The 22,312-nt window shown below is 47.5% G+C and overlaps 1 protein-coding gene across 1 annotated transcript; it reads left to right on the plus strand.

Annotated features, from left to right (window-relative positions):
* The first annotated feature begins 1,589 nt into the window (after positions 1 to 1,589).
* Positions 1,590 to 20,793, plus strand: LOC140272405 (uncharacterized). The gene is made up of 6 exons (XM_072367836.1): positions 1,590 to 2,318; positions 15,105 to 15,337; positions 17,184 to 17,370; positions 17,451 to 17,546; positions 17,621 to 18,128; positions 19,483 to 20,793. Exons 1-6 carry the CDS (start codon positions 2,292 to 2,294, stop codon positions 20,427 to 20,429), a joined length of 1,998 nt encoding a protein of 665 aa, XP_072223937.1. The 5' UTR covers positions 1,590 to 2,291; the 3' UTR covers positions 20,430 to 20,793.
* Positions 20,794 to 22,312: the final 1,519 nt, after the last annotated feature.

Here is a 22,312-nt window from a genome sequence, read left to right on the forward strand (position 1 = left end):
ATGAGCGCTTACGTACTGCTCAGGCTACGGCTTTTTCAGCTCTTAATGGCCGTTCACGGCGAAGAAGCTCGTCCCATCGGCCCGGTGAACCCGGTGAACCCGGTGAACCCGGTGAAAGTGCATCCAGGTCCTCAGTGGGTGAAGCAGGTTGTAAATTCCCCCGTTCAGCCTCGGCCGGTCCTACAGAACACCTCCGCAAACGTCTTCTCTGTCGCCTGCGCTTCAACATTTACAATTTAAGCGTTTATTCCTCAGTATTAATTAGCTCCAGCTGCAAATACAGCTGCTCCAGCTCGGTTGCCGTTGGTTACCGTTGTTAACTGTGACCGGAAGAAGAAGCACGGATTCGGCTGAAACCACACAAACGCACCGCTACGCCCCCTGGAGGCGTGGCGGTGAACTGCAGAGCAACGCGTTCCCTCGACGCAGAACTTCGGACGCTCAGAGACGGCGTCTCGTTTACGGCGCCGACGTGGCGCAGAAGCAGAAACTCGACCTCAACCCTCACCCTCAGCCCTGTTTGATAACTCTTTGCTAACTTAGCTCTGAACGGTGCGGTTTGGTGAGGTTACGGCACGATAAAAGGTTCTGAGGAGGCTTTACTGAGTGAAGGTCAATCCAACTCTGGAAAACAGGATGTTTTCTGTGGGCCAGCATCAGATTGTGTCGTTTAATCTGCATTTATCTTTCATATCTTCCTCTTATGGATGATATTCACCCCGGTTCTGTCTGCATTTGGGCTGATTTTCAGTGTCAGGCCTTCATCCTTCATCCTTCAGGACTCTGATGGAAAGAAATGCTTCAACACAGTCAATTTAAAGTGATAAATTCGGCTAAATTACAAGCTGATGCTGCCTGGAACGAGTGGAAACTTTCACACAGATTGGATTATTAACACCAAATGTAAATTAACCCTTTAAGATCCGGCTCTGCTGCTTGTTTTTCCAAAGTTAGTGAAGTGAACTATCTGTGAACCTGGATCAGGGCTGTAAAGCTGACAGAAACCTGTGTGAATTGGTCCAAATAAATGCAAAGAAACCCTTTTTACTCAACTTTTCCCTCAGTTAAAGGGTGATTTAGTGCTAGATGAATAAAACGTACTCGGAGTACTTGAATGTTAGTTCTCAGCAGCTCAGGCAGGAAATTAAAGACTAAATAATCTGTAAACCTAAGAGAAAATAAATAAAACAAGCCAGTAAACATGGATTCAGCAGGAAGTGAAAACAGTTACTTTAAAATCTTTTTACTTTAAATTTTAGCTTAATGTTTTACTCAAATCCCTCCGCTTTCTTCTTCTTTGGTGCCCTCTTCTTTGTGCCTTTTTTGTTGTTAATGTGGCTGTTTTAAGGGTTTAAAGGACCCAAAAAAAGGCAAAGACACTCTTTAACTCACTGATATTTCTCTTTGGAGCACAGTGAATTAAATGCATGACAACAACTCATCTCATATCCTCCTTTCTGCTTTGCTGAATAGTCACAAAGGTTGAATCACATGATCACTAGAGGGCGCTTCACAGCGAAGCTGTGAGTGGTAATAAGCTGCGGTACGTGCTGCATGTGGGTTTGTTTTTCATTTAAGAAGGAAAGACATCAGCTGCGGTGCAATTTGTGGCACAGCAGCTGAATGACACCGAATGTTTGCTCTCAGAAGCCTGAAATCACGCAGAAACACTGAGGAGCAGCATCAGAAAAGGCTGGAGGCAGGAAAACACCGACCAAAAGAAGGAAAAAGGAAAGACGGAGGAGAGAAAAGCCTGAATGGATGCTTGAGTTCACTCTGCTCCTGGCCAATCAGAGCCCCCGCCTCGCTGCCTCCTGCAGCCGGGCTCTGTGATTGGCCGGTGGAGCCACAGGAGAATAAAGAAGCTGTCAGATGAGGACTCTTCACACCTCCATCCTTCTCTCTGCATTTGTCAGCAGCTTCTCGGCCTCGCTCGCCCCGCTCTGTTCCACTCATCCAGCTGTCGGAGTGGGGGGGGGGGTTATCTAACGCGATGGACCTGCTGCCCACCGACTGCAGCTGCTGTTTACCCCACGGCATCATGGGAGCTGGAGTCTCCTGAGCGGCGCAGGGGGACAGCTGAGGAGCTGAGGATTGTGGGTCAGCAGAGTTGTGAGATGTGAGGCGGTGGGTGGACGAGACTCAGCAAACTCGTGGTCTCACTCCGGTTTCTTTCCTCTGCTGCTTCCTGCTCATCCCCCTTCCTCTCAGCCGCACATTTCCTCAGTGCGTCTCTTCTTCTCTGTCCTCCGTCTCCCACCTGACTCGCACCTGCCTGAGGAAGAGGCAGGATGGGTTGTCGCCTGACGCGGAACAAGGTGAGTGAGCGTCTGCAGGTGTGTTTGGGGAGGAGGAGGATGGCTGAATGAGGTGTGATGCCGGCACAGATGACCTCTCTGTGGGCAGAAAAAGCCGTAACCCGGACGATGGCTGAGGGCTAAAGCCTGTTGTCTGTGTGTGTGGAGAGGATAAAGAGGAAGATTTCATTTCAGAACCAAACGTTTTATACAAAAGATCAGACGCTGAAATCTCCACGTTCGCCTTAATTCAGGACCTTGAGGAAGCTCCTCAGGGAGCAGCTGCAGCCTCGGGTCATCTTGCAGAGGTCTCTGCTGGTGTTGCACACCTGAGAATTCCTGCTTTGTGTCACATCCTGTGTTTCATGCTGCCTCCTATCACAGCCTGTGGTGTCAGCTGCTGATCAAACCTGTGTTTCTGTCACTGATCGACGCCACAAACAGACCGAATCTGTCTCTTTCTGAAGCCAGGGAAGTGATGTCACCAACAGGGAAAAACAAGAAAGATCTTTAAGGACCTTTGGCCCTTTCCTTAAACCGGTGGCTCCGATCAACCACCATTTTGTTGCTGCATGTTTCTCATGTTATGAGAAAACTGTGACTCCAAAGGAACCTTTTTGCTGTGGTGTAGCTCCTCTGTGAAAGTGGAGCTTTGCCACTTTTTTCTCAGGTTGGCGACAGCTTCAACAGGGAAACCCTGTTTCAGGGAGCTTTAACATGCAGAAAAGGGGGGATTCTCAGCTGCTGACACAATGTTGAGAGAAAACTGCGACTCTTTCAGGTCTTTGCTTCTGAGACAGCGGAGATGGTGGCGCGTTACCGGGGGCTCACACCAAAAGCGTCGTGTAAGCTGGCGTCGATGAGCGGCCGGCGTTGTGAGCTTCATGAGCTTCGTGAGCTTCAAGAGTTGAGAAAGGCTCAACTTTATGCAAATGAGCAGTGACACGACACGACGACAGCCAATTAGGGCCGATCTGGATTCTGAAGGCGGAAAAAGGCGGAAAAAAAGCGAAGAAAAGGTGGAAAAAAGGCGAAAAAAAGGTGAAAAAAAGGTGAAAAAAACGGAAAACAGGCAAAAAAAGGCGAAAAAAAGGCGGGAAAAAAGGCGAAGAAAAGGTGGAAAAAAGGCGAAAAAAAGGTGAAAAAAAAGCGGAAAAAAGGCGAAAAAAAGGCGGAAAAAAAGGCGGGAAAAAAGCGGAAAACGGCCAAAAAAGGCGGGAAAAAAGCGGGAAACGGCAGAGCACAAACACAAAGAAACACAAAGAAGGCTGCCAAGAGTACAATCCATGGTGAAAGAGGGAACCGATGTATGGATGGATTATTATATATATATATATATATATATATATATATATGCTAGTTGCTATACATATAAGCCCCGCCCCTTTGGCCACTTCCGGCGGCAGAAGTAGAAGCGGCGTGAGCGGCTGTGATGATGAGCAGGCTGGCTGGTTTTTAGCTTTATCAGTTTTAAAGCTGCAGGGGTGTGTGTCTGTAAAAGAGTCTGAAGGACTCCTCAAAACCCGAGTCATCGAACCCAAGAACATTCAAACTGTTTGTGAATGAACTTTGTCGTCCTGTGTGACTTCTCCTGAAGCCTTTCCTGAGCTGGTATAAACGGGTAAAGTGCTGTGGTGACGTCCTCCAATGACCTTTTCAGCGGGTACAACTGCAGCTTCACAGCTCTGACTCCCACTTACTTTGCACTCTACACCCATAATAAGCCCCACCGAGCAGCTCGTACCACAGAAGGAACCCAAGGACATCAGGCCGTCTGGAGCCTGCAAGCGTTTCTAATGCTTCGGTCTGTCTTTCCCTACCATGATGCTGCCTCCTCTGTGCTCCGCTGAGTAGATGTTTCCAGGATGATGAGCAGTGTTTTGGTATCAAATGTCTCATCGGATCAGACTCATTTCCTTTTGCTCACATTGTTCTTTGAATGTCAAACTCTAAACAGGCTGTTAGAAGACTTCCTCGATCCTTCCAGCAGACTTTTGCATTACTAAACATAAGAAGGATCAGACCATCCCTAACCCAACATGCCCCCCAGCTCCTGGTGCAGGCCATGCTCATCTCCCACCTGGACTACTGCAACGCTCTCCTAACTGGTCTCCTAACTGGTTTCCTAACTGGTCTCCTAACTGGTCTCCTAACTGGTCTCCTAACTGGTTTCCTAACTGGTTTCCTAACTGGTTTCCTAACTGGTCTCCTAACTGGTCTCCTAACTGGTTTCCTAACTGGTTTCCTAACTGGTTTCCTAACTGGTTTCCTAACTGCTCTCCTAACTGGTTTCCTAACTGGTCTCCTAACTGCTCTCCTAACTGGTTTCCTAACTGGTTTCCTAACTGCTCTCCTAACTGGTTTCCTAACTGGTCTCCTAACTGCTCTCCTAACTGGTTTCCTAACTGGTTTCCTAACTGGTCTCCTAACTGGTCTCCTAACTGGTTTCCTAACTGGTTTCCTAACTGGTTTCCTAACTGCTCTCCTAACTGCTCTCCTAACTGGTCTCCTAACTGGTCTCCTAACTGGTCTCCTAACTGGTCTCCTAACTGGTTTCCTAACTGGTCTCCTAACTGGTCTCCAGCCTGTGAAACCTCTGCAGATGGTCCAGAACGCGGCGGTGCGTCTGGTCTTGGATCAGCCTAAAAGAACACGCCCCCCCTCTGTTCATTGAGCTCCTCTGGCTGCCCTTAGCCGCCTGCATCAGGTCCAAGTCCCTGATGTTAGCTACAAAGAGCTTAATGGAACGGCTCCATCTACTTGAATGCTCTTGCAAAGGCTTCTGTCCCAACTGGGTCCCTCCGTTGGTCCCAGGATTGTCGTCTAGCAGCTCCTACACCACGCCTAAGACAATCCAAACTCTGTTCATGTGTCGTCCCACGATGGTGGAATGACCTACCGAGCGCTACCAGAACAGGGGCGTCCCTGTCTATCTTCAAGAAGCTCCTGAAAACCCAGCTCTTCAGAGAGCATCTCCTATCCCAGCACTTACCTTGTACTTCCCTCCCCCCTCTATCTCTGCACTTTATCTTTCTGCTCTTCCTTCTATGCCTGCACCCTATCTCTACTCTGTCCCCTCTGACAGAGTCGGACTCCTGGGTTCCTTCTATGGAGCTTATTGTTAGCTTTTATAAAGCTGTTATATCTTCATTTGTAAGTCGCTTTGGATAAAAGCGTCTGATAAATACAGAAACTTCGGAGCCCCAGTCAGCGGATCGTTCTGTCGGGTTCTTGGTTTTGTGACTGAGTTTGACGTCATTAAAGTTTAATTTCTGCTGTCGAACAGTAACTCGTGTAAAAGCATCTATTTCAAGTGTGCTCTTCAGTTTAAACCCTTAATCCTGATTCTCTGATGCTCACATGAGAAGAATCAGAGGTTTTAGATAGAGAACGATCTCCCAGAGCAGCTGACACAGGCACTCTTTTAACAAAATGACCTGCCTAATTAGAAATAATCTGCAGCCTTGTCATCTCTCTTGTACTTTCTTGGCAGCTCCTCACAATGCTGAAAACTGCAGATGAGACAGTAGCTGGCAGAGATCCATTGAAATAGCCCCATTATGACAGAGTGCTGCCTCACAGAGCTTCTCGGTCTACTTTCTGTTGTTCACATTGTGAAGCCCTCAGAGGCAAATGTGTAATTTGTGATTTCAAGCAGCGTCAAATCTTTTGACTTGACTTTGAAAGTCGGAGCAGTTATTGGTTTCCAGCTGAGAACAAACAGATAAAGAACTGATTCAGTGCTTCAGCAGGTCCTCTGGCTCAGGTCCTGAAGCTTAGAAACACAGTCGTGGCGACTGTTTTCTTTAAAATACAACTTAAAACCAGGCCCAGGGGGCGTGGCCAGCAGATGCATGCTGGACACATCAATCTCAGGGATTTTCATCTAATTTTGTGCAGAAACTCTTAGGAGTGAAAACTTCTCCAGCTAAAGCTCATTCTAACAGTTTTCTCACCCCGTTTTTCAGGATTACAGCCACTAAACAAAGTTCTGCCCGTTCTGTTGAAGACGTTAAGTGTTTTGCTCTTTGGCTCCCCCTACAGGTATCTCTGCCCCCCCCCTCAGGCGCTCAAGGGTGGCTTCAGTCCTGGGAAAGTGTGTAACAAAAGAGCAAAACTCAGAGTTTTAAATGCTTTTTTACCGCCCAAACGAGAGGCTTCTTCAGTTCTACAGCAGCTGATGGGGAGCATCGGCTTATAAGTCGTCCAAAGGTCGTCCAAAGGTCGTCCAAAGGTCGTCCAAAGGTCGTCCAAAGGTCGCCCAAAGGTCGTCCAAAGGTCGTCCACACCTGGAGGGTCATGAGGGTCTCCAAGAATAAAGGAAAAGAAGTCCAGTTATCCTCATTACCGGGACCAGGAGGGCTGAGAATCCATAGATTTAAGGTTTAAACGATGCTCGAACCGCGACGTGTGACCTCTTTACGTCCCACAGCTCACAGAGAGGAGGTCAGGGGTTCACTTAGTTTCTCACTCACTGCTTCTGTGTTTTGTCTCATAAGTGATGACTCAGCGTAATATGGGATGTGTTTATCTGAGGCTGGATTCACTGAGATTTAACTCCTGCTGAGGAGCTTCTTTTATGTCCTGAAACAGATGAAATTTAGTTTTTTTAGACTAAATGAAGTCTGAGCAGAAGTGGAGCAGGTGGAGCTGGTGGATCAGGTGGATCAGGTGGAGCTGGTGGATCAGGTGGAGCTGGTGGAGCTGGTGGAGCTGGTGGATCAGGTGGAGCGGGTGGATCGGGTGGAGCTGGTGGATCAGGTGGAGCGTGTGGATCGGGTGGAGCTGGTGGAGTAATTGCTGTCAGCTGGCAGCCTGACTGTGTTTTCTTCTCCTGGCTGAACGCCTCCGTGATCAAAAGAGCGGAACAATCTGAGTGTTTCTGGCTCAGAATCTGTCTCAGAATGCTGGAACATGCGATTATCCGGCGTGTCGAGGAGGTTTCATCCTCTGCATCCATGCTGCGGCGCAGGGAAGCAAACGGCTTCTCAGAGGAAGACCGGAGGGTCTCTGAAAGAGACAAACAGGCGAGGCGGGTCATAACGGGATGTGATGGTGGCTGAGGTGACCCGGCACGTGCACGAGGTGCACGGCGTCAATCTGACAGCGAGGAGCTAGAAGGAAACGCAGGGCAGGCTGGAAAGGAACCATGTCCAGGAGCTGAAACTCAGCTGAGGAGCTTCTTTTATGTCCTGAAACAGATGAAATTGAGTTTTTTTAGACTAAATGAAGTCTGAGCAGGTGGAGCTGGTGGAGTTGGTGGATCAGGTAGAGCTGGTGGAGCTGGTGGAGCAGGTGGAGCAGGTGGAGCAGGTGGAGCGGGTGGAGCGGGTGGATCAGGTGGAGCTGGTGGATCAGGTGGAGCGGGTGGAGCAGGTGGAGCTGGTGAAGTTGGTGGATCAGGTGGAGCTGGTGGAGCAGGTGGAGCGGGTGGAGCTGGTGGAGCGGGTGGAGCGGGTGGAGCTGGTGGAGCGGGTGGAGCGGGTGGAGCGGGTGGAGCTGGTGGAGCGGGTGGAGCTGGTGGAGCGGGTGGAGCTGGTGAAGTTGGTGGAGCAGGTGGAGCGGGTGGAGCAGGTGGAGCGGGTGGAGCTGGTGGAGCGGGTGGAGCTGGTGGAGCGGGTGGAGCTGGGCAGAAGGAAACGCAGGGCAGGCTGGAAAGGAACAACGTCCAGGAGCTGAAACTCAGCGGACCTGCAGAACTTTGTTCACCCAGAAAACACAATAAAGTTTTCAGTAAAAACTTCTACTTTCCCAGATCTGCAGCTTAGACCTTCGGCCTGTTTCACAGAGAACAGACAGATGACAGACCCCCCCCAAGGGAGCTGCAAAAGCAGGCAGAAAGCCTCCTTACATGTCTCAGATGCCTCAGTTTTCTGTGATTTAAAGCGAGTCACAGCAGCTGAGAACATCCAGACAGTGAAGGCATCAGGGAGCTTCATCACTTCCTGGTACGTCCCCATCTGCACGAATAACAGCAAATAACTCTCCCAGAGCAGAGAAAACGCTCTGACTCTGTTTCTAACGTGATTCTGCATCAGTGGAACACTCTCATGAATTTTAAAGTCCTTTCCTGACTTCAGAAAAGCAAATCTTTCCACACGGCGACTTTAAAGGGCTGTTTCCACCACAGATTAGTGAAGTGAATGAAGTCAACTGCACTTTCCTGGAAGGACTCCCCCTCTCAGCCCGCTTCATCCAGATGCAGACTGACAGCTCTGAACCTTTGGATCTTCCCCGCTGACGGTGGCCCAGTTGGTCCTGATTTAAAGGAGTAGTTCAACCTTTTTAAACAGGAGTAACGGGATATTTTTACAGTTAATGATTGAACGGGACGTGCAGCTTATTCCACAGACTGAGGCATCTCTGCTCAGCTGGGCTCTCGCATCCTCCAGGTTTTAAAGCCTGGATCAGAAGATGAATCGCAGTTTAATGGCTTCTTTCTTCTTCTGGGCTCCATGTCTCCACCGGTTTCTTTTGAATCAGGCTGGTGGTGCTGCAGCTGTGGGGGGATGATGTTCCCAGGACCCTGGGATCTCTGAGCCTCTGTTTTCTCACTCAGAGGATCAACAGGGATCTTACGTGGCAGCTGCTGGATCTGCATGTGCTGGCAGACCTAAGACCTTAGGTTTTTTGGTAAACCTGGACCTTATTTCTGGCATGAAATACGTTCATCTGCTCACAGAGAACAGTTTGGTGAAAGTCGGCGTCCTTCGGAAGATATTTAGATAACTGGAGATCCATATAACGGAGTGAACGGGGCTTAGAGGATGCAGCCTCTAAATAAGGCATTATCTGTCTTTATTTCACCAATACTTTAAGAAGAATGAATGAATGAACGTGTGCTATAGCTCTGTTAGCTCATAGCTGCTGTTAGCTCATAGCTGCTGTGTTGTTGTTATTGGCGGCTATCGGGGGGCTTATAGACGTCCATCTTACTCAAAGTCGTCGTTCATGTTGTCAAAATCTGATAAATATCCTGCCATGTTGCACAAAACTATCAGCAGCAAACTCTGTGTGAAGTTAGCCGACTGTCACAGAGCACGGAGTGAATAAACTGTGCTGCAGGGGGGCGTGTGGATGAAGTGGGCCCAGTAGAGTGCCTGTGTAGAAATCCCTCCGTTAGCTCTCCTATAGCTGCAAGTAGCCACATAACAGCAGCTATGAGCTAACAGAGCTATGAGCTAACAGAGCTATGAGCTAACAGAGCTATGAGCTAACAGAGCTATGAGCTAACAGAGCTATAGCACACGTTCATTCATTCATTCTTCTTAAAGTATTGGTGAAATAAAGACAGATAATGCCTTATTTAGAGGCTGCATCCTCTAAGCCCCGTTGGATCTGTGTGTTCTGGCAGCAGAGCGGAGGACCGGGCCCTTGATCTGAGTCTGGAGTTGAGTTTTTGCATGATTGTATGAAATAGTTTGACATAAATGGGAGGGCTGGGGGCTCCCTGCTGCCACTGCTGGTGCAGAATCTCATCAATGCACAGTTATTACCTCTGATTGTGTGACGGTTTTAACATGAAGCCAACCTTTCATGCCAGAATGTTCTGTGGTTTCAGTCGATCCTTTCATAAAAGCCGGCTCTCTTTGTGACTCACTCTCCACTTTACACAGATCTCTTTTCCTCCCGAATGTTTCTGCACCCGCTCAGCTGTTTATGTGCAGTTTCTAACCTTTTCCTTCAGCTTTATTTGGAGCCTCACATTAAATCATTCATGTATGAGACACAGAAACCCATCAAATCAACAGGCCTGAGCACGGCTCCACAGTGCGGTGGAGCGCCGTCGACCTGCTCCTACAGCGAGGGACGCTGGTCAACTTCTGCACTGTGAATGCTGCTTTTGTGGCGTGTTTAAAGTGCACGATAATGCATGAATGTTTGCAGTGTGGGCTGCTGCTCTGAGTCTGGTCCTTGTGTAACTGTTGGACTGTTACTGTGATGAAACCACACTGATGTTTCTGCTCTACGCAACACTCGACTGGATGGATTCAAGTGAGATTTCATCTAAAACTCTAATCGGGTGAGATGGCAACGCCCACTAATGCTGTCACAAGCTGGGTTTTTCTCACTGGTTTTTGATTAGCACTTAGAAAATGTTCATTGAAATGGTGAAAATGAGAAAACTGATGCAGGGACGTTCATACACTCGCTTGAAGTGGCACATAAGGGGGGGGTGGAAACGACTGTCGTGGCTCAGCAGCTGTTTCCACCGGCGACAATAAGAAAACACCCCCCCAGATATGGTGTAAAACCACAGCTACTTCCAGCTGTTATTTTTAGTTTTCCTCCTTGAGGTTGGTTTCTTGTTAGGACAGCGACTTCCACTGAATTACAGCCAGCAGCAACGTAGCCTTTACCACCAGCTAATGCAGTCCATTTCACTCCCGTCAGACCAGTGAATGGAAACATGTCTGATTCACTTCAGCGCTGCTGGGCTCCAGCCGGAGATGGCTTCGTTATTAGCTAACACTGATTATAAGAAAGTGTCCACGGACAACTGCTCATGTTCAGTCAAATTAGTCATGAAAAGTATTTAACAACGAGGCTAAAAAATCAAAATATGCTGGTTTAAACGTGTCAAATATGTCTGTATCTATGAAGGCTAAAAGTCTGAGACCTTCACAACCAGCAGTTATCATAGTGAACATGACCTCAAACAACTTCTCCTCCTTTAAAATGGTGCAAAAGAATTTATTAAAGTTGATTAAAGGGGAACTTTAACTTTTTTTAAACCTTATTTCTGGCATGAAATACGTTCATCTGCTCACTGAGAACAGTTTGGTGAAAGTCGGCGTCCTTCGGAAGATATTTAGATAACTGGAGATCCATATAACGGAGTGAACGGGGCTTAGAGGATGCAGCCTCTAAATAAGGCATTATCTGTCTTTATTTCACCAATACTTTAAGAAGAATGAATGAATGAACGTGTGCTATAGCTCTGTTAGCTCATAGCTGCTGTGTTGTTGTTATTGGCGGCTATCGGGGGGCTTATAGACGTCCATCTTACTCAAAGTCGTCGTTCACGTTGTCAAAATCTGATAAATATCCTGCCATGTTGCACAAAACTATCAGCAGCAAACTCTGTGTGAAGTTAGCCGACTGTCACAGAGCACGGAGTGAATAAGCTGTGCTGCAGGGGGGCGTGTGGATGAAGTGGTCCCAGTAGAGTGCCTGTGTAGAAATCCCTCCGTTAGCTCTCCTATAGCTGCAAGTAGCCACATAACAGCAGCTATGAGCTAACAGAGCTATGAGCTAACAGCAGCTATGAGCTAACAGAGCTATAGCACACGTTCAGTCATTCATACCATGCCAGAAATAAGGTCCAGGTTTAAAAATACCGGCGTTCCCCTTTAAATCAGCGGTAATTTCATCAGTTAACACCATTGTCCTCTAAGCTACCATGCTATCCAAAAACTAAACAAGCAATAAACGACAGACCATCTGAGTGTGTGGGAGAAGAGGGAACTATAAAACAAAATGGCGGCCATGATCATGTGATGGTAAGGGCCCAAGATGGAGGCTGTAACCATGTTAGCCAGAGAAGCTATAACAACGGCTAACATGTAGCCCACATGTTAGCCGGTCTCTAAAGGAAGCAGATGTGCAACAGCATGGCAAAGAGAACATGCAGAACGGGACGTTTAAATCGCAAGATCACAACTAACATCAGTTTGAGTCAAATTAACTTTGCTGTTTAAACTTTATCACAGAAAACCTGAGAAGAGTCAACTCAACAAATGCACTGTCAGTACAAAGTATGAGTTTAGCTGTGTGCCGCTGATGCTACGTTTGTGAGGTCCCAGCAGAAAGATCTTCAGGGGTGTTCAGTTCATTCAAAATCCTGACAATAATCTAACATAAAACCTAGTTTATTCGCTAATAATCTGATCTTTTCACAGACTATTTCATCCTTTGTTTCCTCTATTTTTTCATGGATCTTTAAACACAATTTTCTGTAAAATGTTATTTTTGGTTGCATCATAAGTGTATCATCTCAGCTCTCTGAACATACCTGAAGTATGTATTTCAGTGTTTAATGTGCTGACCCGCCGGGACTGAAATTCATCGAATCTCATTTCGTTTCATCCAACTTTCTGCATTTGACACTTTGTGCACGCTGACTGTGATTTTGTGCTGAGAACCAAGTGTCACATTCTGTGAGTTTTGCACTTTGAGGCAGAGAAAACTGAGTCAAAGCTTCACAAACAACAGCGAGGAAAGAGGGAGACAGATGAAGAGGCAGAGAGATCAGTCCGTGTTACTGTCAAAGTGTAGCGGAGCGCGACACACTTCTCCAGGGTACAGCGCAACACTCGGCTCGGCGCGTGCACGTGTGCATGCGTGCGTGTTTCTGCATGTGCGCCGTTGTGGTGAGCAGGTTTCCACATGTATGAACTGTGCGTTTATTTCTGCACGTCTTTGTGTGACAGATTGTGTGTCCACGTGCGTGCGTGCGTGCGTGTGGCCCCGGGTTTAGCACTGAGTGAAAAGACTCCAGTGCACGTCTGGAGGTTACGGACGGCCGAATCCTGACCTACATCGTGTTGTATCTCTGCAACTTAACTTGTAGAAGTCCTGTTCCAACACGCGCGCGCGCCACTGCCCGTGGACTCAGCAGACGTAATGACTGACTGTCCTTCAGGGCGCGAGCGGCTCTTTTGTGTCCTCAGCTGACAGAATGGTGACACGCTCACATTTTACTCTGTGGGTCCCTTTTTCTCTTGAACCTGCAGTTGGATGAGTCACGTGTCTTAAAAATAAGTACAAAGAGTGAGTTTCCTGTTGTGCGCTCACAAATATGTCCCCCACATAAAGAATGAGAAGAAATAAAAGCTTTAAAGCTGATAATATCTGTGGGTACTGCTCTGTAAATTCTAATTTAATCAAATACTTTTCAGACTGATGGTTTCAGGTGATCAACAGACAGTTTACATCAAGACAAAAGATTTTTCGTTGTGGTAACCCCTGGATTGAGTAAAATGCACCAGAAATGGCCTGTTTCCACCATTTAAAGTCAGCTGACTGAGGTTTTGCTGCAGATCTTAGACAGAATCAGTGTAAAACAGTCGGTTTGCATCATCTCTGTGCTGGTGTGAGTGGATCTGCTCAACATTTAAACTGAGAATCAAACGACAATGATTTCACCAATACTTTAAGAAGAATGAATGAATGAACGTGTCCTATAGCTCTTTTAGCTCATAGCTGCTGTTAGCTCATAGCTGCTGTTAGCTCATAGCTCTGTTAGCTCATAGCTCTTTTAGCTCATAGCTCTGTTAGCCCATAGCTCTGTTAGCTCATAGCTGCTGTTATGTGGCTACTTGCAGCTATAGGAGAGCTAACGGAGGGATTTCTACACAGGCACTCTACTGGGCCCACTTCATCCACACGCCCCCCTGCAGCACAGTTTATTCACTCCGTGCTCTGTGACAGTCGGCTAACTTCACACACAGTTTGCTGCTGATAGTTTTGTGCAACATGGCAGGATATTTATCAGATTTTGACAATGTGAACAAAGACTTTGAGTAAGATGGACGTCTATAAGCCCCCCGATAGCCGCTAATAACAACAACACAGCAGCTATGAGCTAACAGAGCTATAGCACACGTTCATTCATTCATTCTTCTTAAAGTATTGGTGAAATAAAGACAGATAATGCCTTATTTAGAGGCTGCATCCTCTAAGCCCCGTTCACTCCGTTATATGGATCTCCAGTTATCTAAATATCTTCCGAAGGACGCCGACTTTCACCAAACTGTTCTCTGTGAGCAGATGAACGTATTTCATGCCAGAAATAAGGTTTAAAAATACTGGAGTTCCCCTTTAAGCATTTATCTTTTAAACTAATATAAACTATAGTCCATAAATATTTGAACAGTGGTGACATTTTTACTATGATAATTACATACAAAAGGAAAGACAGGCAGGCAGAGCAGATATTCGATTAGAAGTTGATCTCAGAGCAGACTTTCAGCTATAATCTGATCCCGTATTCACTTCCAAATTGGACGACAGTTTAGGGACACAGATCTCGTGAAAAATGTAGAACTGACCCAAAATGAGCCTGAAGTGACAAAGAAGTTGATATTTTTTCACAATAAAACTCCTCCACAAATGATCAAATTAGTCATTAATCTTCAGCACAGTTTCTGCAGTCTTTGTTTGTCTGTAATCCAGAGGATCTAACAAATGTACAACTGACCCTAACAGGACTGCAGAGCTGTCCCACCTTTCTTCCTCTTTTAGTCGGCTGCTGTGTAATGAGCATTAAAGCTTCACATGGACACTCTCGTGCGCTCTTCTGACATAAAACAGTCTTTTATCCCAACACAGCAGCAGCTGTTTGCACTAATTAACACACATCCACCCAGAGGAGAAGCTCCCTGAAGTCATCTGCTGTTCAACCGGAGCACAAACCTGCAGACTTTTCTTTCCTGGTGTCCAACTTATGCAAAATGACTCAGTTTTTATCTTTTTACATAAAGACTATATGAATCATCAAATATGCCACGTTATGCAACACAATTGTATTCAGGCATCCCAAAAGAGACCGACCTTGTGCTGCAGGTCAGGCTCTTTTCTGCTGCCTCCGTTGTACTTTCAGCACGAGCAGAGGGCCTCAGACGCACATCACACCTTTCTTTTAAGCTAAATGTTTGACATGAAAGTAGCAGCCCACAGATGGTGCAGAATGCAAAAATACACCCACAACAGAGCGTCATATTTAGATGTGATATCTGCTCATTCTCAGTCTTCTTTTGGCTGTGCAGGAAGCATTCTTTAGCTTTCCTTGTCCCCTTTCGTCAGGCTAAGACTCGTGAAGCTTCCCATCACCGACACCGAGAGGAGCTGCACTTTGTGGACGAATATGGTCAGCCAATCACGGTGCAGGTGGAGGGTAAAAGGGGGCATGGGCACAGGAAGCGGCGGTCCCACTGTGCGATTGAGTGCAGCGCCCCAACGGAGAGACACTGGGAGGCCCTGAGGGCCATGGGACTGATGGAGGGAGAGGAAGGCCTGGGAGAAGGTTACAGATCGGGGTAAGTGCTGCTGGGAGGTCAACCACAGCCTCTGGAGTCCAAACAGTGAGCTGCTTAGGAAAGTAAAGCCACTGAAAAGGGGTTTTCATGTGGAGATTTCCTTACTTTCACCATTAAACATTCAAGAGTTCATCGCTATCCTTCCAGGTTTTAATGATGTTCTGGTCAGAGTGTGGCTTTCAAACGGTGGTCAGAGTTTGGGAGTTGATTGTAAAAAGGGTTCATTAGGTTTAGAGATAAGGGTCCAACTTTAGGAATGAGATGGGATATAGGGTAAGAATTTAAGATCAGGACCAAAGGTTGATGACTTTTAAATATTAGAGATGCTAAAAGGGTTTTACTGCAGTGAAACAACAAGAAACAACATTATCTAATTCACTGTGTTTCAGTTGAGGGACTGGAGGCCGGTTCAGGTTGCAGTGATGCTGCACCGAGTCCCCGGTGCTCATGAATATTAATGAGCGGGAGGTTGTTCTGCTGAGGCAGCTGTCAGCGCAGAACATGACGCGTTTAGATGAAAACTGTAACTATTCATAGATGGATTTACATCAGTTACTGTACATCGTGGGTTCATCACATCGTTTTCCACTCATGCATAAAGCATAAACCTGTATGAGCTGAACAGGGATATTCTGCAGATACTAAGCCTTTTTGACTCCTAACCGGGGGTGTCGGTACCAGATCTGCCACTCGTAAATAAAAAACTTTTTTTTCAATACAAAATGTATTTGGAAACTGAGCTAATCATGTCAGCATTTCTAGAAAAGTCACAAAAAAACCAGCTTTTTTAAGAAAACATAAAGTAGTGGGTTTACTATTTACATTTTATGAATGAAGAATTTTTTGCCAATATGAGGTTATTTAATAGAAACTCCAACTTTATTACAAACTACATTTCATAAGAACCAGATGTGCTCGGGGGTCACGTCCCTTTCGAAAGATAAAGCTGGATTTCTTTGTAAAAGCCGTCCATGTTTCCGACGAAGAACCGCGAAAATGACTTCAAAAGGTTGTTTTTTTTACTACTTCAGTAAGTTGTCCGGACCAATCACATTCCCTTACGTTACCGTGCCAACGTCCAGCCAATCAGAGAATGCCCGGAGCAGATCTGGTACCTACACCGGCGTTGTGAGCTTCGTGAGCTTCAAGAGTTGAGAAAGGCTCAACTTTATGCAAATGAGCAGTGACGCGACGCGACAACAGCCAATTAGGGCCGATCTGGATTCCGAAGGTGGAAAAAAGGCGGGAAAAAAGGCGCAAAAAAGGTGGAAAAAAGCGGGAAAACGGCAGAGCGCAAACACAAAGAAACACAAAGAAGGCTGCCAAGAGTACGATCCATGGTGAAAGAGGGAACCGATGTATAGATGGATTATTATATATATATATATGCTAGTTGCTATACATATAAGCCCCGCCCATTTAGCCGCTTCCGGCTTCTCTGGCCGCTTCCGGTGGCAGAAGAAGTACAAGCAGCGGGTTGTGAGCGTCGTGAGTTTCAAGAGTTGAGAAAGGCTCAACTTTATGCAAATGAGCAGTGACGCTACGCGACAACAGCCAATTAGGGCCGATCTGGATTCCGAAGGCGGAAAAAAGGCGGGAAAAAAAGGCGCAAAAAAGGTGGAAAAAAGCGGGAAAACGGCAGAGCGCAAACACAAAGAAACACAAAGAGCCCAGAGTACAATCCATGGTGAAAGAGGGAACCGATGTATTATTATATATATCTGCTAGTTGCTATACATATAAGCCCCGCCCCTTTAGCCGCTTCCGGCGGCAGAAGAAGTACAAGCGGCGGGTTGTGCTTTTGGAGTGAGCCCCCGGTAAATGGTACCTGATCTTCCACCCTCAGGCCGTACTACGGGCACCTGGCTGTGTCACCGGACCTGTACTCTGCCAACAGCCACATGATGATGTCACCGGATGTCTATACACCCAATGGCTATCTGCCCACATCATCAAACAACCAGCACCCGGGTAACAACTACCTGCCCAGTGTCTCCTACAGCTTGGACCACCTGGACCGACTGGAGTACCAGGTGATTTTAGTTTTTATTCATTTCTAAAATGAACGTGTTGTTCTCATCAACGTAAACCCTTCATGCATGTCCTGTTTCAGGGTGAAGAGATGATGCCCTATCAGCCGAACTCAGAGAGCTGTCTGATTGGCTGTTACAGCGCAGAAGAGGTGGAGCGAAATATCTTCCCCAGACAGGTAGCTGGAATCAGAGTTTTGCCCCCACTCTTTTGGGCCCTTACTCATCCAAATGCTTTTTTTGTCTTTTTCAGTCTGACTATCACCCTAACTGGAGGTCGGACCGTCCTTTCGGCTACCTTCCCCTCAGTGAGCTTGACAGCGGGTTAGGATGTGGCCCAGACAGCCCAAACCACCGGGTGGCGCTTTCTGAAGCCGAGACAGACGCCATGTCGTCGCTGCCGGGCCACACCCCCTCCTCCCAAGGCTCCTCCTCTTCCTCCGAGTCTCTAATCTCCTCCGAGCCCAGCGACTCCGGCTTCCACAGCGTCAGCACCGGGGAACACAGGCGGCTGCACAAGATTCACGGAAGTCACACTCACCGCCAAGCTCACCACCTCCGCTCAGGCCACTCCCCTCGAGAGCAGAGAGGACGCTGGGATTTGGAGTCTATCCCTGAGACGACCCCGATGACCCACAGTGGAGCGCCACAGGCGTCCCGTTGCTCTGTGGGTAACAGTACGACCACGACGGTTCACTTTCACAGGGCTGAGAGGAGTCCTACTTTACCTCGCCACTGTTCACCACCATCACCCTCCATCGGTAAGTAAGGCGACGGAAATGATTGCATGAAATGTGAAAGAAAACTTGGTGAGAATCAGATGTTCTTTACTCAGTTCTACTTCTACAGGCTTGGTCCTGGATGAGTCTGATCAGAAAGCACCAAGATCTCATTTCATAGTCACACAGTTTTGGTCAAAGGGTTCATGAACTCATTTGAAGAGTCAGCACTGGCAAATCGGTGAAATGGAGAGGCCCAACTGGCCATTTAGTTGCTTAGACTTTGTCCTCAGTGAATATGTAGAAACTGGATCCAATTTATTTTAACCTGTTTGCATTATAAAACTCAACAGTTTAAGCTCCATCTATCCTGACATTTCTATACCTGCTAAATCCAATTCAGGGTCATTAGAGGAGGATTTTTTTACCACTTCTGATGCATTTGCATGGTTTTATGATATTTTGAGCACATTTAGCGCCTAACAAATGCTGTTCGCTCACAGCGAATGTTTTTATCCACACAAAATGGCGGGTGCACCACTTGCTGGTTCCAACCTGTTCCAACCCTCACCTGTGCTCACAGATCTGGGTTCTGACCCAAAGAAGGAGGTCGTGGATACAAGCGGCTGAAATGAGTTTCCTTTAGAGGTAGCCTTAGAGATAGGGGGAGGAGCTCCACCATCCGGGGGGAGGAGCTCCATCATCTGGGGGGAGGAGCTCCACCATCTGGAGGGAGGAGCTCCACCATCCGGGGGGAGGGGCTCCATCATCCGGAGGGAGGGGCTCCACCATCCAGGGGGAGGAGCCCCATTATCTGGGGGGAGGAGCTCCACCATCCGGGGGGAGGTGCTCCACCATCTGAGGGAGGAGCTCCACCATCCGGGGGGAGGAGCTCCACCATCCGGGGGGAGGGGCTCCACCATTTGGTGGGAGGAGCTCCACCATCCGGAGGGAGGAGCTCCACCATTAGGGGGGAGGGGCTCCACCATTCGGGGGGAGGAGCTCCATCATCCGGAGGGAGGGGCTCCACCATTTGGGGGGAGGAGCTCCACCATCCGGAGGGAGGGGCTCCACCATTCGGGGGGAGGAGCTCCATCATCCGGAGGGAGTCAGCTGAGGCAGTTCATCTGGTTAGGATGCCTCCTGGTCACCTCCCTTTTAAGGATTTTCAGGCAACTGGAAGGAGGCTCTGGGGCAGACCAAGAACATGCTGGAGGGATAACATATCCCATCTGGCATAGGAATGCCTCCTGACCCCCCTGGATAGGGTCACTGGGGAAAGGGAAGTCTGGGTTTTTCCTCCTGGACCTGTTGCCTCCGGATAAGCGGAAGATAACAGATGGATGGAAGTTGACTTGTTTTCCAAGGTTACAAAATTCTGCTCTTTTATCTGCAGGTTGTCGAACTGAACCCTGCCAACGGAGGGCGCTGTGGTTGGAGCAGCAGCAGCACAGAGGAGGTGGGACGATAGAGGCTCCAGGGAGGAGTCAAACGATAACAGATCTGAGCGAAGGACAGCCACGCCGCAGGGCGAGTCACCCTAACATGACAGAACCAAACACTCTGCCAAGCACACACCAGAACAGCCCTCCAAGTACCCCTCGGAACATGGTGGGGCCAAGGAGCCGGGCCAGTTATCCCAGTAACTGTCACCCAGCAACAGGTCACCTCAGTATAGACAGAACCAGTCTGAGCAATCATCAGAACATGCTGAGAAACAGCTCAAATCGCAGCAGAGAGGAGGAGCTCCTCTCTAAAAGTCCTGGATCTGGCTCCAGTGGAACGTCAGACTGGCGTGGCTTTCAGACTCTCGGGAGTGGCACTGAAAAACCTAAAGGCTCCTGTGCACCTTTCTACAGCACACTGGGAGCCCCACAACGTAGCCCTCGATCTCCACCTTCTCCTCGCTCCAGGTTGTCCAATCAGAAGTCGGTTAGGAATCAGCTGCTCAGGGCCAGAGCTTACCGATTGGCCAGGGAACGCAGCGAGGTCACGACCGACGAGGAGGTGCGAGGAGAGGGGTCAAGAGAAGGAGAGGAGGAAGGGGAGGATGGTCGGTGGGCAGGGAGATACTGGAGTCGGACAGAAAGAAGGCGTCACATGGCGCTGTCACGGCAACACCGTGAGCGTAAAGGAGCCGGGGAGGAGCAGATGGGTGGAGGCCAGGGGGCGCTGTCGTCTCAGACGGTGCTGGAGCTGAGCCACATGAAGCAGAACCGCCTGAGGAACAGCAAGCTGCTGGATGATTGGACAACGGTGGAGGAGCTGCTTACGCATGGCACACGAGTGGAGAGCGACAGCCAGCTCTGTCCCAGCCCTCTGCTATCTGTCACCACGGTCTGATGAGAACGCAATCACTTCCTGATTGAATCCTCCGAACCGTTACACAGGTCCAGATTCACTAAAGGCTGGTGCTGTGAAAATAGTGACATCCGGAACAATAAATACCACCTGCTAAAACCGAGCTGATAGCATCCAGCATTATGCATCCCTCAGTTTAATTTACCTTTCTCTTTAACTCAGTTGTTGTTCATAATAAGAAAATAAGCAAAAACATGTCAGAATATTGAATATTAATAACTTAAAGACTTCCTAATTTAGCTTTTCTCAAATTCTGGTACATCATCCCTCAAAGACAGACCAGCAGCACTCAGCAGTTGATAGCATCGATACACATCAAACTGCTCATTAGCTAGCTTAGCTTAGCTTAGCAAACAAAACACCCATGTTTTCTTGCTAGATTCTACCACAATTTCCAAACTATTTAGCACAGAGTTTATTTTCTCAGTTGAACGACGTTTACAAATGCAAAGCTAATTATTACGGTAGCTCCAGATGAATAATCTGACGCTGTGATTGAGCTGCTGATTGCTAGCTAGCCTGCTAGCTAAGCTAATTCAATGTGGGAGCCCAGCTGTTGAGCAAGCTTTTTAAATATCTCTTCATGGAAAATGTGCATCGGACAAATTTAAATTTAACTGGTCTGGACTGTCAGCTGTAAAAGGTTTGCTGTGTCAGAACTTGTTTCGAGCCCATCCCTCATGTGTTGACTTCCAGAGAGACGGCCTTTTCTGTCCCTGAACCAATAACTCGAAGCCAATATATCCTTTAGAATTTAGCTTGATTCCAAGTTGACTAAAACCAGATTTGACCGGTAAATCCGGTTCAGCATGTTCCTCGATTTGATAAAAACAAAGCTTAGCAGCCAGCTGAAATATTCCAGCTTCAGAGAGGAGATGGTCCTGCCCAAAGTGCTGATAAGCTAACTGTGTTCCCAACATTATTTCAACCACGAAACGGTCAGACGAATCAGTGGAACGGTCAGATCCAAAGGCAATTAGAAACCCCTTTTAAAGAGGAACAAGAAGTTGATTACAGAGCACAAGGAACAACAATCTTCAGACAGTTAAAGAAAGCTGCTGCTGATTATCAGCAGCATCGATGCCCAAATAAAAATGATATGCTAGCAATGAAACGTCCATCTCAACAGCTCTAGAACAAAAAAACCCATGAATCTGATTCCCACTGCAGCCTCAGTGAATCTGGATCTGAGCCGTGACTTTAGAGCTGAGCTTGGAGTTGGGACCTGGGATGGATCTAGAAGACCAGAACAATGTGATCAACGCTGAAACGGGAATAATGAAATCTTATCAACCCTGGAGACATTCTCAACTGAGTTTAAACCAACGCTAATGTGTGAGAATCACCTCTAATTAAAAGCTTCCCTCAGAGGAGACTTTCTGTGGGTTTGTATGAGTTAAAGAGCTCCAAAGAGCTGCAACAGAGGAGACTTTCTGTGGGTTTGTATGAGTTAAAGAGCTCCAAAGAGCTGCAACAGAGGAGACTTTCTGTGGGTTTGTATGAGTTAAAGAGCTCCAAAGAGCTGCAACAGAGGAGACTTTCTGTGGGTTTGTATGAGTTAAAGAGCTCCAAAGAGCTGCAACAGAGGAGACTTTCTGTGGGTTTGTATGAGTTAAAGAGCTCCAAAGAGCTGCAACAGAGGAGACTTTCTGTGGGTTTGTATGAGTTAAAGAGCTCCAAAGAGCTGCAACAGAGGAGCTGCCTTGTTGAAAACCGTCTCCATTTCGTCTCCTGGTTGACCGCCTTTGTTTTACGTCTCTGAGTAAACTTTAAGAAAGACAAAACTGTTGCTTGTTCTGCACCTTCATGATCAAACGGCCTCTAAATGTTCAGCAGTGTTGTTCCTGAGTCATCAGTTAATGGTT

The sequence above is a fragment of the Leuresthes tenuis genome, unplaced genomic scaffold, assembly GCF_036924035.1.
Source record: "Leuresthes tenuis unplaced genomic scaffold, fLeuTen1.0.hap1 SCAF_16, whole genome shotgun sequence".
Lineage (NCBI taxonomy): Eukaryota > Metazoa > Chordata > Actinopteri > Atheriniformes > Atherinopsidae > Leuresthes > Leuresthes tenuis.

Excerpts from the sequence above, each read along its gene's own strand:
- LOC140272405 (XM_072367836.1), top strand. The coding sequence starts at position 2,292 with ATGGGTTGTCGCCTGACGCGGAACAAG. Across the intron at positions 17,547-17,620 it reads GAAATATCTTCCCCAGACAG|TCTGACTATCACCCTAACTG; the intron begins GTAGCTGGAATC and ends TGTCTTTTTCAG. Across the intron at positions 18,129-19,482 it reads ACCACCATCACCCTCCATCG|GTTGTCGAACTGAACCCTGC; the intron begins GTAAGTAAGGCG and ends TTTTATCTGCAG.